The 18,005-nt window shown below is 36.8% G+C and overlaps 1 protein-coding gene across 1 annotated transcript in view; it reads right to left on the bottom strand.

Moving 5' to 3' along the window:
• Nucleotides 1–13,850, bottom strand: part of LOC104537013 (protein FAM189A1-like) — a gene marked incomplete at its 5' end in the record, with an annotated part of 36,729 nt that extends 22,879 nt beyond the window's left edge. The window contains 2 exons of the mRNA XM_010179781.1: nucleotides 5,439–5,546; nucleotides 13,719–13,850. Coding sequence (XP_010178083.1) covers nucleotides 5,439–5,546; nucleotides 13,719–13,850 — 240 coding nt within the window. The remainder of the gene's footprint in view (nucleotides 1–5,438; nucleotides 5,547–13,718) is intronic.
• Nucleotides 13,851–18,005: the final 4,155 nt, after the last annotated feature.

Consider the following 18,005-nt stretch of genomic DNA (forward strand, 5'->3'; position numbering starts at 1 on the left):
ACAACACAGTTAAGCACAAGGTGCCATACTACGTGCCATAGTACTGAGAACCCCCCACAGTCAGTGATGTAGGGCTGGACACCAGTGAGCTTCTTAGCAAGCTTAGAACCTGTAGCAAGACACGTGCTGTCACTTTCCAGTGAAGACGACAGTGCTCTGTAGAATAACAGAACTCTCCTTGCAGGTTTTAGCCCTTCAAAGTGAAATTTGAAGGTTGGACAGGGCTCTGAGCAACCCGATGCAGTTGAAGATGGACCTCACTGCAGGGGGGTAGGAGGAGATGACCTTTAAAGGTCCCTTCCAACCTAAACTATTATATGATTCTATGATAAATAAACACCATTAGATAGACACGAGTAAGATTGTAAACCCCAGTTTCTTCTTTTATTGTCAGATCAAATTTCCAGCTCTTCATTGAGAGGTCATCTAACAGTCAGTCACTGAAGTGACCGAAATGATTAGAGTTTATTATTTATGTTCTGAATATTTTGAGTATATTGAACTAAAAGCTGGCACAGGAATCTCAATTAAGGAACTGAAGAAACAGCAGATAAGGCCTTTAAATAGAATTCTTTAATGAAACAGTTACCCAATGTGATACAATGTGGTAAGTCCTCCTACCTGAGACTCGCAAACTCTTCATCAGTATTTCCCAGATATAGGACATCCCCACCAAATATCAAAAAAAACATCCTCTATTCTACATATTCCACGACTGACTGGCACTATTGACTCCATGTAAATGACAGTGCTGGCATTCACTGCTTAGCAACTATGACATATCTAAGCCATAACTGCCACACATCAGTACATGACTAGTGCTCTAAGGAAATCTCCTTATCTAGCGTAATTCCCGTATCTGCATGCAATTACCTCTGCCTTCCATATCACATTTAATAAATTTACTGTGTAACTTTGAAATTAGTCCTTTGGAGACTCCAGGGTTCACTATCCTCATTTCAGTCTCTATATGCCATTTATAAAAATCTGCTAATTCTTGGGAATGGGAAATACACATTTCTAATTGTATATAATTATATATTGGCATGTTATCTATAGTAAAAGCTCTTTGCAATATACTTGGGTCTATACTTCTGTCTTCAATTAACTGTCCTCCTCCTGGACAAGTTGCTTTTTTCCTTTTCTGAAACACTGGAATCAATATCTCTTGGAGGGAATTGTAGACACTAATTGTGTGCAAGAACAGAAGAATCATGGCTGACTCTTCTAATTTGTCCCAGATCTTAAAGGGAAATTGCAACACAGAAGATATTTTGGTATGGAAAACATAGATTCACATTTTTCTGCTCTGTTGTTTCCAGTTGCTGTACCTATAACCATCACAAGCCATTAGCTCTGCAGTCTGAGAGGGTCTGACAGTACATTTTTCTTGAGGTACTGACCTTACTCTCAGCAGTCTCAAATATTAAATATTCTTATTCTACCAATAAAATGTGAAATGGAAAATGGTACATTTTCTAAAAATGTCAAAAGATTTCCTACACCAAAGGTTTCTACTTTATCTTTTTATTTGTGGTGGGGGTGAGAGGAATATTTATCCAACCATATTTACATTTACATTTAGGATGTTTCTATGGATGTACATTATTTGCAATGTGTATTTCTGAAAGGACCGTCATCTGGGCTTTACAGTACCTTTAAGTGAGCTTTGTGCCAAAAAAATGTAATATTTAGGTTTTGATATAATTAGGTTAAATAATAAAAATCATGTAATAACTTCAGATCCATTCTCAATGTAAAGCTTCATCCTGAAGGGTTTTTTTAATTACTATTTCACCAGGATAAGAGGTTAAACAATGCCAGCAAGATATTATTCTCATACAGATGTGCTTTATTTGGGGTGCTTGAGTAGAAACATTAACTACAGCCTATTAAGTTAATGACATGCAGAATTATCATCATGGTTGATGAAAACAGTAATTAAATGTAACAGCTTGCATGTGTCATTAGCTTATTTTCTTTACAAAATAAGAGATTGTTTTAGATATCACATAATATGATGAACTGTTACTAACAGCGATGGTGATAAAATCAGAATACACTGAATGGTAGCAGTGCCAGTACTTCTAGCATAAGTACTGTACAAACCTATTTGGAGTGGAAGGATAACTGGAATAGGTGTAATTCATGCTTGGTCATAGTGGACGTAATTTCTTGTATCTGTTTAACTCAGGCAGCTACCTTTTGAAGAAAACTTCTGCAGTAGCCATTCATCAGACAAGATGCAAACTGAAACTGCCTTAGGCAACAAATGAAATATCATGGAAGTGACAGTTTGGTTATTAAGAGATGTTTCTTCACATTACAAAACCTTGATATAATCTGACTGATTCACATTTATCTGCTGGAGGGGTGTGTACACAGACAGAACAATTCTGGGAAGCCCTGTAATGGAGTGCAGCCTTAAACTGTCTAAAGTAGTGAAACACAGTAACAACTGCTATTTCAGCCTTTAACTATGGTAATCACTTACTCTTGCAGCTTTAGTACAACGGGTAGATCTTATATTTTTTTTTCCTCAGCATCTGTGTATACATAACAGAGTGAGAAAGGTTGAAGTGAGGTGAAAACTTCGGGGTACTTTCTGAAATGTTTGTTTGGTGGGATTATTTCTAACCAAAAAAACCCTCTTTCCAATTAATTGGAATATTTAATTTGAGCTTACCATCAGACAGCTTGTGTTTATATTTTTCAGAGCATTTTTACTAAAAAATCAGTACATCAAAAGTTAGCAGTTTCCAATAAAATACTGTCAGTTTACTTGTATGAATAAGACACTCACTGTATGCAAAAGTTAGCAAGAATGTAGATACTCATGAAACACTGCTGAATTTTTTGAGACTGTACTATATACCAGCTCTATGTTGCTAGGCAATAAATACCAGAAGCACACAGAACAGCTTCATGCCAGAAGAAAACTTGAGATTATTTTAAATTTTCAAAAATTCACCATCCTAACTGATTAATTTCTGAGACAAGAACACTAACACAGCACATGAGCCACAAAACTAATGACCTAATTTTAAGCTAACGATGTCCAAGGAGGATGCTCCCTATTGCATAATGCTTTTGCTGGCTAGGAATTACATTTATACCTCCTTTTCCTACAGGAGAGCATATGTAGCTCTTGAATATTGTAAGAGCAGAGGAAAAGAATGAGCACAATAATTAAAACCTTTTCATCTAAGAGGGGTGGTATCTTTTGCTGCTGCTATCTTAAACTTCTTAAACAGCATGGTACAACCCTGCTGAGAGAAGACGCATACCTCAGTGAAAAGTAAAAGGAAAAGCACAAATCAAGCATTAATGAGCAAGAGAAAAGGAAGTCAATCAGATTTCTGGGTGCAGGAAACGAAAAGGGAACTGCAGATCATGAGACAATAGACTGAAAATAGTGGAAGAAAAAGAAATCTTTGGATCAGAGTTCAGCTGGTCTAAGTCAGCGTAGCCCCAGTGAAGTTATGCTTACTTAGGCCTGGTAGGAATTTGGTTCAGCAACCTGAAAAAAGAAAGGGAAAAACTTAAGGATAAACAAGAAAAGACTGTGGTTGGGCAGAAAGAAAGACGTCATTCCCTTCTTCTGTGGAGAGGGAAGAAAATTCTTGCCAATGGAGCTGAAAGGGTGCGAGAGCAGACAACTAAGCAGGAAGACAGGAAGCTGGAAGCACAAAGCATGGAAAGCAAAAAGAAACTGACATAATAGCAGCATCGCCAGGTGGTAAAGAAAGAGTTTTAGGGAAGAATGAAGTGGCAGAGACAAAATTTATGAGCTTTTGAGGTATTTTACTTCCTACTGAGATTACTGCTTCTTGCACATGCCTGTTAGAAGCACTTTAATCTTGTTCTTGGTTCATTGTCATTTATACTTTTTGATTGCTCATACACTGCTAAATACCATAAAATTAAGTGTAGGTTAAGCTTCACAGAATATATAGGGTTACACTTCTGGATGACTGCTTCCATTGTTACACTAGTCACACAGATATCTCCAGTGATGAACACTTCAACTCCCTGTTATCACTGCAAGGTGAAAAAGATCTTTAGTCAGTGGGCATTATTGGAGCAAATATCAGGGGGTGGAGTGTAGGAAAAGAAATAATAGCTACAATAAGATAAAAAACCTTTAACATTTACAATACAATGTGTCATAAGCTAAAATGATTGTTTTTGTTAATTTTGCTTGACATCCAAAACACAGTTATTAAATAAGCACTGTCTACAAGTCTCTACAAGCACACGCAATATGAATACACAGAGTGCTATATGAAAAAATGCATTTATGCACCATTTGTAGGCATTATGCAGACATATGTGCCTAACTTACTATATCTGCTACTATGTGAAGTAAACACCAGATCACAGATTGAAAATATTTTTAGCTAAGTTTGCAACCCAGTGACTGCAACATTCGTCTAGAAAGGACAGCCTTATCTCTGTAATTCATGCATCTAAACTCAAATCAATATCCTCGGCAGCTAGTGCATAATTATTTCTTTATTTGTTTATTTTTAAGTCAACCACATGGCTGCATGGTAGGCTATACAACATTTCTCTGTTGTGTAAATGCTTTGCAGCTAACTTGCTGGGTCAGTATTCTATCTGTGACTCGTAAAATACGAGAGATTTACAAATGACTGGTATTAAGTTTGTGCATTTGCCCTCTCTTATTAAACTGTGGATAATCTCCTAGACTGGCCAGTATCAGAGCTGGGTAAGAAATGGGACACCTAGCCTGCAAAATACAGAGTATTTTAAATTTTTCTTTTTTGTTTCAACATTACATTGAAACCTTGAGAAACACAGCACTCATTTGGGATACATCTTTGTCCAACCAAAACAAGACCACATCCTGTAACGCAGCTGGCTATCCAGAAGACTAATGATCCTTTTCTCTCCTGTTTCAAACACAAGTGCTAGTCTGAAGCTGAACATGTTTTCCTTATGAAAACATTGTTATTGACACAGGGCTGTGAAAGGTTCCAGTTTTGAACTCGTAGGTCTCATACTGCACAGTTCTCATAACAGAAATGTAGTATCTCAAAGCTAAGTAATTGCTCTGGATAGCGTGGAAATACAAGATAATAAACATGTAAAGACAGAAAATTTAATGTGCATTTATCACTGAACCATGTTAAAAACCTTGTTAACGAAAATAGCATACTTCCAATTGCTAAATCCTGATCATAGCTCCCTAATACTATATGTAAACATTTTAAACACAGCAGCTATTTGCACTGCTCTATCTAGATAGATGCACGGAGATAAAAAAATACACCCATGTACAGACATGTTCTAACACTACACAAAGACACAAAAATAAGCTTAAGTTCATAAGCAAAGAGTAGGTACAAAGGAGTACACAGATAGGGACAGTATATTATATCAGACAACATCCTTTATTACTGAAGAAGACTCACCATTTGCAGAAGATCAGAAGAAACCATCTGCATGCAACACATGGCTGTTGCCAAAGCACAGACAATAGTGGAGATGATATTGAGAGCGCACACACTGAACAACAGGTCCTGTGAAAAGACATGCATCAGAATATCATCTCTAATCTCAGGGACAAAAAGAACAGGATACATTTTTAGCACTTTGGTAATAAACACTGTCAACTGCTATCAGTTATAATTAACTGTTTAGAACTCATTCTGCTAGTAATAATTTTTCTAAACCAATCTGCAAAGGGAACAATTACAGAAACAAACAATTTCTCTTCCTCATTTCTCACAATACATTTGGTATTAGAGATTTGCCTAGAAATGTTGACATCTCAAGTTTTACAGCCCCCTGAAAGAAAAGGCAAATTACTGCTTTCATAGTGGACTCCAAGCTACAGCTATCACAAGGAAGATACTATGAAACAGACTACTGAGTTAAAAAACCAAGCCAAAACCAAAACCAACATACAGATATCTCATTGCTTTCAGTAGAGGAAACCTACAACTTAGGGTTGTGTTTTAAAAAAATTCAATGGAAATTCTAGTATGAAATAGAGAATTCTATCCTGTATCAGAAACCCTACACACCTAAAACATTTTCAGATATGAGAGAAAAGCAATGACTACATCCAGGGATTTCACCTTTTACTGATGAAATAAGTTCATACAGCCACAGTGGTTTTGTCGTTTAGGTTTTTGGTTGTTTTTTTTAAAAGACATTTAAAATAGAATGTAAAGTATGTTTACAAGTAGAATAAAAGAAAAGTAGAATTTAAAAAAATTGAATTAAAACCAAAACATTTTTGTAGCAAAGGTATAATAATAAAAAAAAATTCTTCTACAGCAATTGCAGAGCTGTTGTACTTGTCACAATTACGTGGCTCAGTTAATATTCAGCCAGTAAAAGTATCACAGAGAACAGATGAAAAACAAAATCAAAACTGTTAATATGCTATGAGTAAAAACACTCACTATGTAAAGAACATTCTGTAGGGTCTAAGTTTAAAAGTATTTCAGTTCACTGCCAGTGCATACAATAACTGCCATACCATAAAATCAATGTATTGCTTGCTTTGTCTTTTCCCACAGTACTGAAAAAAGGATAGAAAGATGTGGGTTTGCTCCTGCCACTAATTGCATGCTCCTCAAATGACCTTCATTTGAGGAAATGCCAGCCATGGGAACCAGGCAGACATTAAATGGGTCAACAAGTTCTAGTCATTTAATAACTTACACTGAGCCATACTTGCTCTTTCTGATCTGGTCAGTAGTTTTCTGTCTTCTTGGCCACCCCCTCAGCCAGAGGAATAACGAATCAAAAGCAACAACAGCAAAATACTGGAAGGGTCAATCTCTAATTCATATACAGGAGATGATACAGAGGACTCATTCAAATCCAAAGTCACACAGACCCATTCGAATGGAGGTAAACAGGCAAGCAAATCCCTAGAGATGCAATTAGCAGTGGCACAAAGAGAGATTCTGCATGTTGTGCTTTCCATAGGTAAAGCTAGGTAAAGAACACCAAGGCAGAGTCAAGATCTAGGGTAAAATAGGACTATTTCCTAGCAATAACAAACCTCATACGTTGCTTACTACAGCCATTTAGAACCAAAAGGTGTAGCTAATCCTAATGTACAACTTAATACCATTTATGCTAAATAATTGTTAATATATCAAAGTTACATCAAAGTTGTCAATTAGGATTCAAAGGGTCTTTAAGACCCTCATACATCTTGCATGCCTCAGGACAGACTCGACTGTGCCTCTATCACTCATCACAGATATTTCTTTGAGCTGTTCCTAAAGATCTCACGACTTTATCCCACTATTCCATTGCTTATCTTTACCATCAAAGTGTCTTCCTTATGTCCATCCCACAGCTGAAAACTATTGCTCCTTTTCTCCCATAGCTTTTGAGAACGGGCTATTACACAGCAGAGTTTTACACCTTACTACAAACTGTATTATCATGCTTGAAGTCTTTTCCTCCTTTACTGTATGACATATTAAACCCATTTCCTCCAGTCCTCGAGTAAGACCAATTTCCCAAGCCTCTGAATATCTTCATTAATTTCATTCAGTTCAGCTCAAGTTGGTTCACATTTTTCCTCAAATGCAGAATCCTAAACTGGGCACAACCAAGGCCTTGCAAATGCTGACTATAGTGTCTGGATTACTTCCTGCGCTCTGCAATCTACACTCATGGTTACAATTCCTACAGTGATGACTGAAGTTGTTGGCAACAGTAGATCGGTTTATCTGTAGTCCAACATAACCCCAGATACTTTCCTGTAGAACTACTACCCTCTTCATCCTGCCACTAGGTAAGGACAAAAGTAACATAAATCATAAAGACAAAACTGGTTTTATCGGAGAAAAGCAAAAAACCAAACCTCTATTACATTTATCTCATATTTATAAAAAATAAGGAAAAAACCAAACCCATTTCATACTACATGAATAGAGAGAAAAAGGATTATTTTCCCCCCCAAATTCCTTCCTCCCACACTCCAGAGTAAAACCAAGTAATGCTTTTCCATTTTAGCTATTTTTGCCTTCTCTACCAGTAATTCTAGAAAACCTCTCTAGATAGTGTCAAAGTAACTGCTTCAATTTTTATTCCTTGCTAATTACTGTGAAACAGGAGACAAATTCAGTTGACTCTGCAAGTACCCTGAGCTGCAGTAGTGTCCCAGACTGAACACTCACAATGATTGTGACCTCCTCGTTGTGGTTTGAGACTTCTCACTTGCTACACATGAGTAGCTGAACTCAATTTGCTATTCAGCATTACGTTCGTTACCTAGGGCAGGGATTACTGTCCACAGTAACAACGGCCCTCTTTCCCCAGACTCCTTTTCCAGGCTAAGCACACAACAGTTAGGGTATTGCTCCCACTGCAATCTTCTTGAAGGTGAAGATACAACTAGAATGTTTCAAAAGCAGCGATGCAGAATTTTTATGTATTTTAGAAAGATGAATAAAAAGCAGACATCTCTGAGCCAAAAACATAACAAGACAGCAAACAAATTTAGAAAAGATGTTAACTTTTGATGACCACAGTATCCTCATCATCACTAGGTATTTCTGGAAGCAAGACTAATTATTTTTTAACTGTGGAGTAGTCATTGAGATATTTAGAGAAAAGAAGGTTATAAATGAAAGAAGAAATACAATTAACCAATAATTTGGACAAAATAGCACAAAGTGCTATGTCAAACAGAAAGCAGAAATTGTTTGTACCATTCCTGAGATTAAACTTGATTTAACTACAGAATTCCATGAAACATCAGTGATAGAACTCTGGATATCAACAGAGGCAAAAATCACTGTATGAGCTTTATAACCTTAAAAAGGGGTTAAATTAACCTATTTATCTCCTATCGAGGGGTTGCACACTAATCTGGTAGATGCTCTTCAATATTTATCAACTAGCTTTCAAAAGCTAGTTTTATGTATGTGTGCTTTCTTCCTTTGCTGTGCTTTCTTCAGCATAATAGCTGAAAGTTATGTAGTGGAAACCAAATATTAACTAATAACACCATAATGCAAGCACAGAATAGGCTGTTCTAGCTTCATCTTATCTAACAAAAAGAAGCAAATCTTTCAAACTTTAGCTCAAAATGAAATTGAATATTCATCCAGTCTGAAAGTAGTAAGGCCTATAACAAAGCTAGCAGAATTTTTTATGCTAAGAGCAAGAAATGCCATTTTGACACTACACTTACCTTTAATTTCATTTTGAACTTTGGCAAGAAACAGTTGGAGCTCTCAGTCGGATCTAAAATGCAGCAACATATCACAGAACTACTTATCTTAGGGGCAGCTGAATAGAAACAGAAGAGATATTCCTTGTCTCCTCCCTCTTGTTTACATGCATTAAGCCTAATTAAGCTGAAATACCTTCCCTTTGGGTTTATGTCTACTTGTCATACAGCCTTATGGGATGTGTTGTTAGCAGTTCACAGAAAATCTGACTTTTCTAAGTTGGTTGTGAGAAATGGTTTAACATGTTCCAGATTTAACCAACACTGGTATTGTTTTCCTGATGTCACAACTACATAAACCCTACACCTCCCTAAGCAGCTCAGCTACAAGAAAGATGTTGCTGCCTGCAAACATCAAAATCATTCAGAAGTGAGATTTCCCGGTGCTTTCAGGTACACAAACAAGTACTGCAGGCTACGCAAACAAAATATGTGTACCTAGAAATACATAACTGTCTCTTCTACTTTTTGCAAGTTTCCAGAATTATGGAAATGTGACCTGGCAGAAGTCCCATAGTGAGCAGTCAGCCTCAATATTCAGGAACTGCAGCTGATTTCTGTGGATGGCTCAGAGGTGAGATACCTCTAACTGCTGCTGAAATAAGGTCACTATTTAGAAAGGTAAAAAGACTCTGAGAACTGGTTGTGTAAACTGCAATTTAAAAATCCTGACGCTCTGTCTGGAAGCCCTAAACATCTAAAACAGACAGACGCCCTGGTTTGCATTGCTGTGTTCCATCAAGCACTGACAACAGTTGGCCAAACCCAATCATGCAGTAACAGTCTCGCTACAATAAAATGACAGATTAATATTTTGCAGTGCCATTCCTTTAAACTCCTTAATTATGGCCCTGTAAAGGGATCGCCAGTGGCTTCTATGGACATTCTACACACCATTTGATCATTCAGAAGATGTTTAATTCTTTTTAATGGAATTGCTTTTAGACTTCAGCTGATGAATGTAAGCTGCCCAAGCTGTAATCTTTGCAAATAAGTGCAATTTACAGACTACATTGCTGACTACATTTCTCTACTAAGAGAAAATACCAACATTGTTATCTCTCAAACCTTCAAGAAACCAAGTTTACAGAAAATATACCAGAAGTCAACTTTAAAACATGCTTTTTCTTTCATGCTGTACGCAATAATCTCTAGTAAGGTTGCTCCGATCTCTTGAAAAGAGAACTAATGAACTGCCAGACATCCAAAACAGGCACCCAGCATACTCCACCAAAAAGATGCAGATTTCCTTTTGTCCAAGTCTGAAAACGAACGTTAGAGAATACAACAAAGTTGTATATGCATTAACATTCAAAATAAATACAATTTAGTGAAATTTTGTGTCAAAGTCTTCCATGTTTCATTTAGCATCTAGAGAGCAGGTGACTTCCTGAACTTAGTCAAACAAACGTGACGTTTTACATTCACTGCAGGAGGAGAAATGAACAGCCTATTGTCACATTGATGCCTTCAAGGTGTGAGCTAAAGTTTGCGTAAGCCATTGCTTACCTCCGTAATTTGTTAAATATTAGCTACCTACTTCCAGATACATTTGGGCTCTTAAGAAAAGTATTTACACAGGTAACTTCCTTTTACAGAGGATACCCAAACTTTCCAGAACTGTAGATAATAATCTAGAGGAAGCTATTCACCTTCAGGAGACAAGTGTCCTTGTTCAACCTTTAAATCACATAAACAATACTCTCTCTAAAAGAAAAAAAAAGGGGGAAGAGGCATAAAATTCTGACATTTAGATTGACAGTCACAGATTGCTTTGCAACAATAGCAAGGAGTAAAGTTAGTGAACACAATCTGGGAAGACAATTGATGCTCCTTCTGAAACTACATTCAAGAATCCCAAAGGAAATTCAAATGGAAATAAAACCCACAAACACCACAAAAATATCTGGGCACTACCTTACTACCACTTATACTGAAGTATTTACACTAAAAGGTCTCAGTCAAGGCTCAGTCACCTAGCAAGCAGAAGACTCCTCTGAAAAACATCTCTACCAAAACATGAAATGACAAAGAAACTGATTTGAATGATGATGTTCAGCATTTCAGAGGAGCTGGTATTCACTGGGTGATACCACCTACTTTAATTGACACCATATGAAACAGCAATGAGTAGTTCCCTATTTATTGCCTATACTTTTAGCTGTTACAGCTTTTAATAGCTTCTGTTGTTATATAGCAGAAAGAAGAAAGAGTTACTCCTGAGAGTGCATAAAACCTTTATCTTGTATTTCGAGAAAGAATCCGGTATACTTAAGACAGATATTTACATTACACTTTTTTGCCTTAGCTTTTACTATACAGTGTCATTTCAACTGAAACTATAATTAGAATGTATCTGCATGTACAGCCAAAGCCAAGTTGAGCAAAGTTTTGCATGAACAGGTTTGTGATCACAGAATCACACAGTGTTAGGAGCTGGAAGAGACCTGGAAAGCTCCCCCAGTGCAACCCCTGCCAGAGCAGGATCACCAGACCAGGTCACACAGGAACACAGCCAGGCGGGTTTTGAATGTCTGCAGAGAAGGAGACTCCACAACCTCTCTGGGCAGCCCGGGCCATGTTCTGTCACCCTTACAGTAAAGAAGTTTACAGAGCTCTCAAAGCCAAACAGAAAGCAAACTGAAAAAGATTTAAGATACTTTCTGAAAACGTTATTTTCCTAACTACCTTTACTTAAATGAAAAATTCTGAACATACTTAAAGCTGCACTCAGACTACACTCATAGGAAACTGTGTTTAAATCAGTCTTCTGCTAGCGCAGGTTGCACTCAGACTACACTCATAGGAAACTCTGTGTTTAAATCAGTCTTCTGCTAGCGCAGGCAGATATGTCATCAATTCCTTTTACACATGACTTGGTTATATTTTAAAAGAAATCATATTTTGTGCTTCTGTTCTTACTGCTGTACTGGTTAGAAACCTTACCCTGATTTCCAGCATATGTCACTTCTACTTCTTTCATATGCTGACAATGTCCTCAAAGATAAACATTCCCTTCTCACTCATTAAAGTTTACTTCACTGACATGTTTACAGCAAGCAACCATATGCTCCTTCAATCTTTATTTTTATAGGATCAGCAAGTCAGCTTTTTCTGTACAACAGGTTCATGATTTTGCATCTGCCGTGCTTTCAAGAATGTCTTTCTCAGAAGTTACTTTCTTGCATTACCTTCTCATAACGTTTCACTGAGAAAGCACCACCAAACACAGTCCTGAATCTAGCATTCCAAGTAGCACTTAATTATTGTTTTGTGACCAGCAATGTCAAGTTATGCTTCTTTTCCACTTACTAAATTTCTGCTACCCAGTAGGTTTTTGCTCCCATAATCTCCCTTATCATGCTCATTAAAACCTGAGGCAGAGCTCTTACTTAATTTTGGGGCCATATGAAACTCTCTTGATTTCTACCTGATCCTCATTACTTAGAAGTTGGTTTGTTTGGGGTTTTTTTGGTTGGTTTTTTTTTTCCTTTTCCTTCAAAAAGCAGAAGAACATTTAGGTATTTATTATATACCTTTTTCAGGATTTCTTCCTGTTCTGAACTTTAAAATATGGCTTCAAATATCAATATAACTTTGCAGTTTCAGGTCTCACAGTACGATCTAAAACCCTAAGATCCTTATCACATTGAATTCCACTACTTTACTCCATTACATTTTATTAACTTTATTAAAATATACGCTTTGAAATTGAGAGCCACAGATGCATAGTTAGTTCTGTTGATCATTAAATTAAACCTAAAACGAATCAATAGCTGTCTCTCAGGCTAGGGTTCTTCTCTCTGACCAATACTTCCATGGATTCCTCGCTGTTTTCCAAAGCAATGGAACAACATCTCTTGCTAGTTTGGTGATGAAGTGAAGCAATGATGTGGGCAATTACACTGGGATGTAACTCACTCATACATTATTCTTAATATTTGCTCTCAATTTTTTATCTGTGTAGTTGCAACACAAAATGCTACAGGATTTAAAATTCTTATAATATTGCAGAGCAGTCTATAAGCATGTTTCCAGGATTATCCTGAAAGAACACTCACTATTCTCTCCCAAGGTAACTTTCATCTGAAATACTGCTAAAACTTTCTGTTTCTTTGCAGTCTACCACAACATTAACAAATGCCAAGCACCACCTTTGATTTGAGCTTTCTAGAACAGTAACATGAAAGATAACTGTTCTTATACCTTTCAGCATCAGTCATAACCAATTGTAACCTCTGTTTCTTAAATAACCTCTAACACAATAGTTACCCATACAAGTACCGATATTGAGTGTGTAACATAAAACTGTTTTCATGCATAGAAGTGTTAAATTCTGTTGGATAAAGATAATTTTTTTTTGCATATAAGAATGTATGAACACAAAGAGCACTAGCTACTCCTCTTTCCATCACACGCTTCCGTCTTTCTAAGTATCACTACTTAAAACTGAAATAAACTGTTAATTCTTCTCAAAACGCACCTTTAGGGTCAGCCTCACAACGTTACACTCCTGCAGGGGGTTCAGTTTCAGTGTTTCTCCCAAGTTACTGCAGCCTGATGTTTGATGCTGCATTTCACAGCAAACACAGACACCATCGCTATCAAATTTAATCTGTAGGGGAAAAAAAGAAGGTCAGAGAAAGTATAAATCAACAGAAATATTCTCCAAAAGTTATATTTACATTTATTGTGACAGTAATGACTACTAAATGCAAAAGTGAAAATCTCTACGGATAATCCCCTGAAGCAGAACATCTTCCACTGGTTAATATAAGCTATAAAACCAGGTAAGTGGATACAATGCCAAAGAACAGTGCTATCTTTTATGACTCTTATTGAAAAAAATTTGCTTTACAGGGCCAGATGAAATCAGAGTAACTCAACTGAAAAAACATCAAATCGTACCGAATGGGGAAAGGCAAAAAATAATAGAACAAAGTCAGAAAATACCTGAAGCAGTCGCAATCACAAACGTAACTTATTTATGCAGACATGGAAAAATAATTACAAAAGAAGCTGTGACATGTACTTGATACAAGAGAACATAGCACGACAAAAAAAAAGGAGGAAGTCAGAGGTACGTGTCATCTCAAATATTTTTACTTCAGAAAACGTTTGCTCTCTATTTTCCTATGTTCAGTTTGTCTTGAATACAGTAAGCGTTCAATGCTTTTACATTTTAATAACCATTATGCATTCTATTTGTCCAAGTCTTGTATTAAAACACATCTTGCTAAGAACACCGAACCTGATCATTCTTAAAAAGTAGATGAAGATATCTATGAGTGATCCTAAAATAATGAATATCAACTTAATGAAAATATTTATTATACTGATTCTGACTTCCTTATTAGAAAAACTAAAACAAACCCCAACCCCATAGCAATGTTTATTTTTCTGCTTCCTTCCAAGAAAGTTTTTTTTAAGCCAAAATTTAACTCCCTCCAGGCTTTTACCTAGCCTGTAAATATGAACTGTCATTGCTTTAAATTTTCTCAACTGGGTATTTCTAGGCTTTCTCCCTTCCTATTTTGCAGGTTATTTAAAGGACTAACAATGGAATGGAATTGACTTCTCCAGGTCACTAGCTGCAATTTAATCCAGGTTAGTGTTGAGAAAAGTAATTAGCATCACATGGGAGTTTCTTGAACTATGAATTTAAAAATACCAGATCCCAGGTTTCTATATTCCAATAACCAGTAGTAAGAATGACACTCATAAGAAACATCCATGGCTCTTCCCGTAAAGAATAAAGGATTCAATGTATTGTTCAGGCATACTCAATCTGCATTTCTCCAAGTAAAGATGGAAGCACAGTGGCTGGGTGGTGAGAGATTCAAACCACCACATTACTTATTATTAAAAAAAATTAAAATCCAAAAACAAATGCACAAAAAAATTCCTAATGCAAATATACATTTACTATTTTCACTTCAAATTATCCCTAGGGTGTTCAAATTCCCCGAACAAGGATAGATAGCAGCAATCCTTGTAGAATTACCTTGCACAGCCTTATATGTAGAATCATTGCAACAGAATAATTTCTTCCTGCTGGAGACCTTGAAGAATGTTTAAATTGTTCATATATTCTTAATAACTACATATTTAAATATATGTATATTTTAGTGTCACCCCTATCAGGCTTACCTAGTACTCTCTGCTTACATGCTGGTGACCAGAACAGCAGTTGGGAAAGCAGAAATAAGAGTCCATTAAAAAAACATAATAAACTTTACCAGATGAGATGCACATGAATCACAGAATCGCTCGGTTGGAAAAGCCCTCTGAGATCATCACATCCAACCGTTCCTGTCTACCCCCTAAACCATATCCCTAAGTACCTCATCTACCCGCTCCTTAAACACATCCAGGGATGGTGACTCCACCACCTCCCTGGGCAGCCTGTTCCAGCTTCTGATGACCCTCTCAGTAAAGAACTTCCTCCTTATCTCTAACCTGAATGAATCCTTGCCATACAGTTATGAAGGCATGATCAGGGCAGGGTGCTGAGATAGGGAGCTTCAGTTCCTGAGACTCCAGATAACCCTGTAGCCAATATACTTTGTAAAAAGGCTTTAAAAAATCTTGGTATGTAAATTATACCACTTCCTGTATACTCAAAGGCCGCACTGGAAAAAAATTGTCTATGGCCACTCAGAGAGACTGGCCATACCCTATGCCATAGACACTAAAAAAAATAGTTTGAGCACCTTTATAACAGTTGTGTTATTTATTTCTAATTAGCATATATTTTAATTCAGAAAGCTGCTTTAACAATTTCAGACTGGGTTGTTTTTTTTAATTCTTGTCATCTTTTAATACTCTTTCTTAAAAAGTGAACCCTCTAAGCAAAACCCAACTACATGGTTTATGATCAAGATTACCTCTGCTCTTCAAACCCATGGAAAACACAAAGAACTAAATGCCACTGGGAATGTCTTGCTCCTGAACCTCTCTGGGAACGTTACAAATTGTGTCAACTGTTAGATAAATGCTACAGAGAAAGTTCAAAACTTACACTTTGAATTTAGAGCTGTGTCAAACTCAGTGGCCAGAATCCTGCAGCGCAGCTGCTATATCAGCACCAGGCATACAGGAAATCATTACAGTCTTCATTGGCCAAGAAGTTTTTATAAGGCAGAAAATGTTCTTCAGACAAAGCTATCTACTTCAAGAACTGTTCAATGAAAGGTAGTCAGGGACTCAAGATGGGATATAGTTAACATCTCTAATACAAAATACAGATCCCAAGTCTACTTCTTATCTCATGTAATGAACAGGTGTCACAGAAATAAGGCTGAAAAGAGAAATACTTTCTTGGTCAAGATTCTCCATCTACGAAAGATTCTCAATTCATTCTGAAAGATGTTCCATAACTTTGTACTGCCTAGTAACTTTCCCTTTAACTCAACTCTTAAAAATAGTTAAAAGAGAATTGTTTAAAGTTCCTGCAAAACGTAAGAATACCTTAAAAATCATAGCATATTCAAAAACACCTAAGATTTGCAACCAGACTGCAAGACAAAACTCTATTTTTATCTTAGACATACGTTTTTCGAGAGATTTTAACAATTTGCCCTACTGTGCACCTTTTACCCCAAATATTTGTGAGGTGACATCTTTTCTAATTTTTGTAATGGGGAGCAGTACAAAGGGCTGAGCGTGTTACTGCATTTGTGCTTTCACCCATACAGCAGCTGAAAGCAGTTTTGAGCCCTCGTGCTCCAGAATACTCATCCCTCCCCTACACTGCTGTCTCACACTTGTGCAGACAGGATCAAGGATTCATACAGCTGTCCTGTGATCTAAACACCATCAAAACTAAACTGTGTGTGTGCGTGTGGTTTATTTTTAGCTCTGATCAGACCTCAAACCCCATTAACTGTGTGGCTTCATAAATGCAGGCAACAGAGCTACATTGGTACAGAGAGGAGGAGTTGGGATTGCTGCTTACAGCTGCAAGGCTGGTCTTTGCCAGCCTCAGACACAATTACATCAGCAGTGCCTCCTAAACTGTGTTCTTTCTCCTATCTCTGCTGTGTTTAAATCTGGTTTTAGTTGGCAGAGCTCAAGAATAAAGCATCATTTACACAATCCCCTGCACATACTCCCCACCATCATCTATGTATTTATATTCCACTTTGTGATTCTTACTCATGCTAGCAAGCACAGTCAGTAATCACAGCATAGTTTGTGTACTTTCATATTTATGACAGTTACACAGTGCACCCTCATCCAAGCAACCAAGAACCACATTCAAACAGCCTGAGCTGTCTACGTGCATAAATTGTCTTTTAAGTGACAAAAACCATTAAAATCTCACTTCTGTGTAGCAGAAGATCAAAGTAAAGAATCCTCCAAAAACAAAGAACACCAAGAACTTCAGATTAGAAATACATGCATACATACACACACACACAAAGCCCTCTGTGTTACAATAAAGTAACAAAAACGCACACTGACCAGACTTTTTTCATCTGTATCAATTCATCAAAATCTGTCTAGGTATTGAAGGTGTCTTGACATAGAAGAAATTGCTGTTGAGTGCACACAATTTCTCACCAAAAAGGGTAAGTTAGGGATGAAGTAACAGTGTTACTTTGCATTCTACCCTTTACCTATTACAAAAGTAAACCAAAAAAAACCAAACTAAAAAGTAAAAGTAGTAATAGATTTTAATTTTTCTTCTCAAGCTTCAGGGTTTTTATAGGGAATATAAAAACAAGACAGAATTTCAAAATGAAATATAAAGGTTCAAAAGCTGAAA

The sequence above is a fragment of the Mesitornis unicolor genome, unplaced genomic scaffold, assembly GCF_000695765.1.
Source record: "Mesitornis unicolor isolate BGI_N332 unplaced genomic scaffold, ASM69576v1 scaffold2160, whole genome shotgun sequence".
Classification (NCBI taxonomy): Eukaryota; Metazoa; Chordata; class Aves; order Mesitornithiformes; family Mesitornithidae; genus Mesitornis; species Mesitornis unicolor.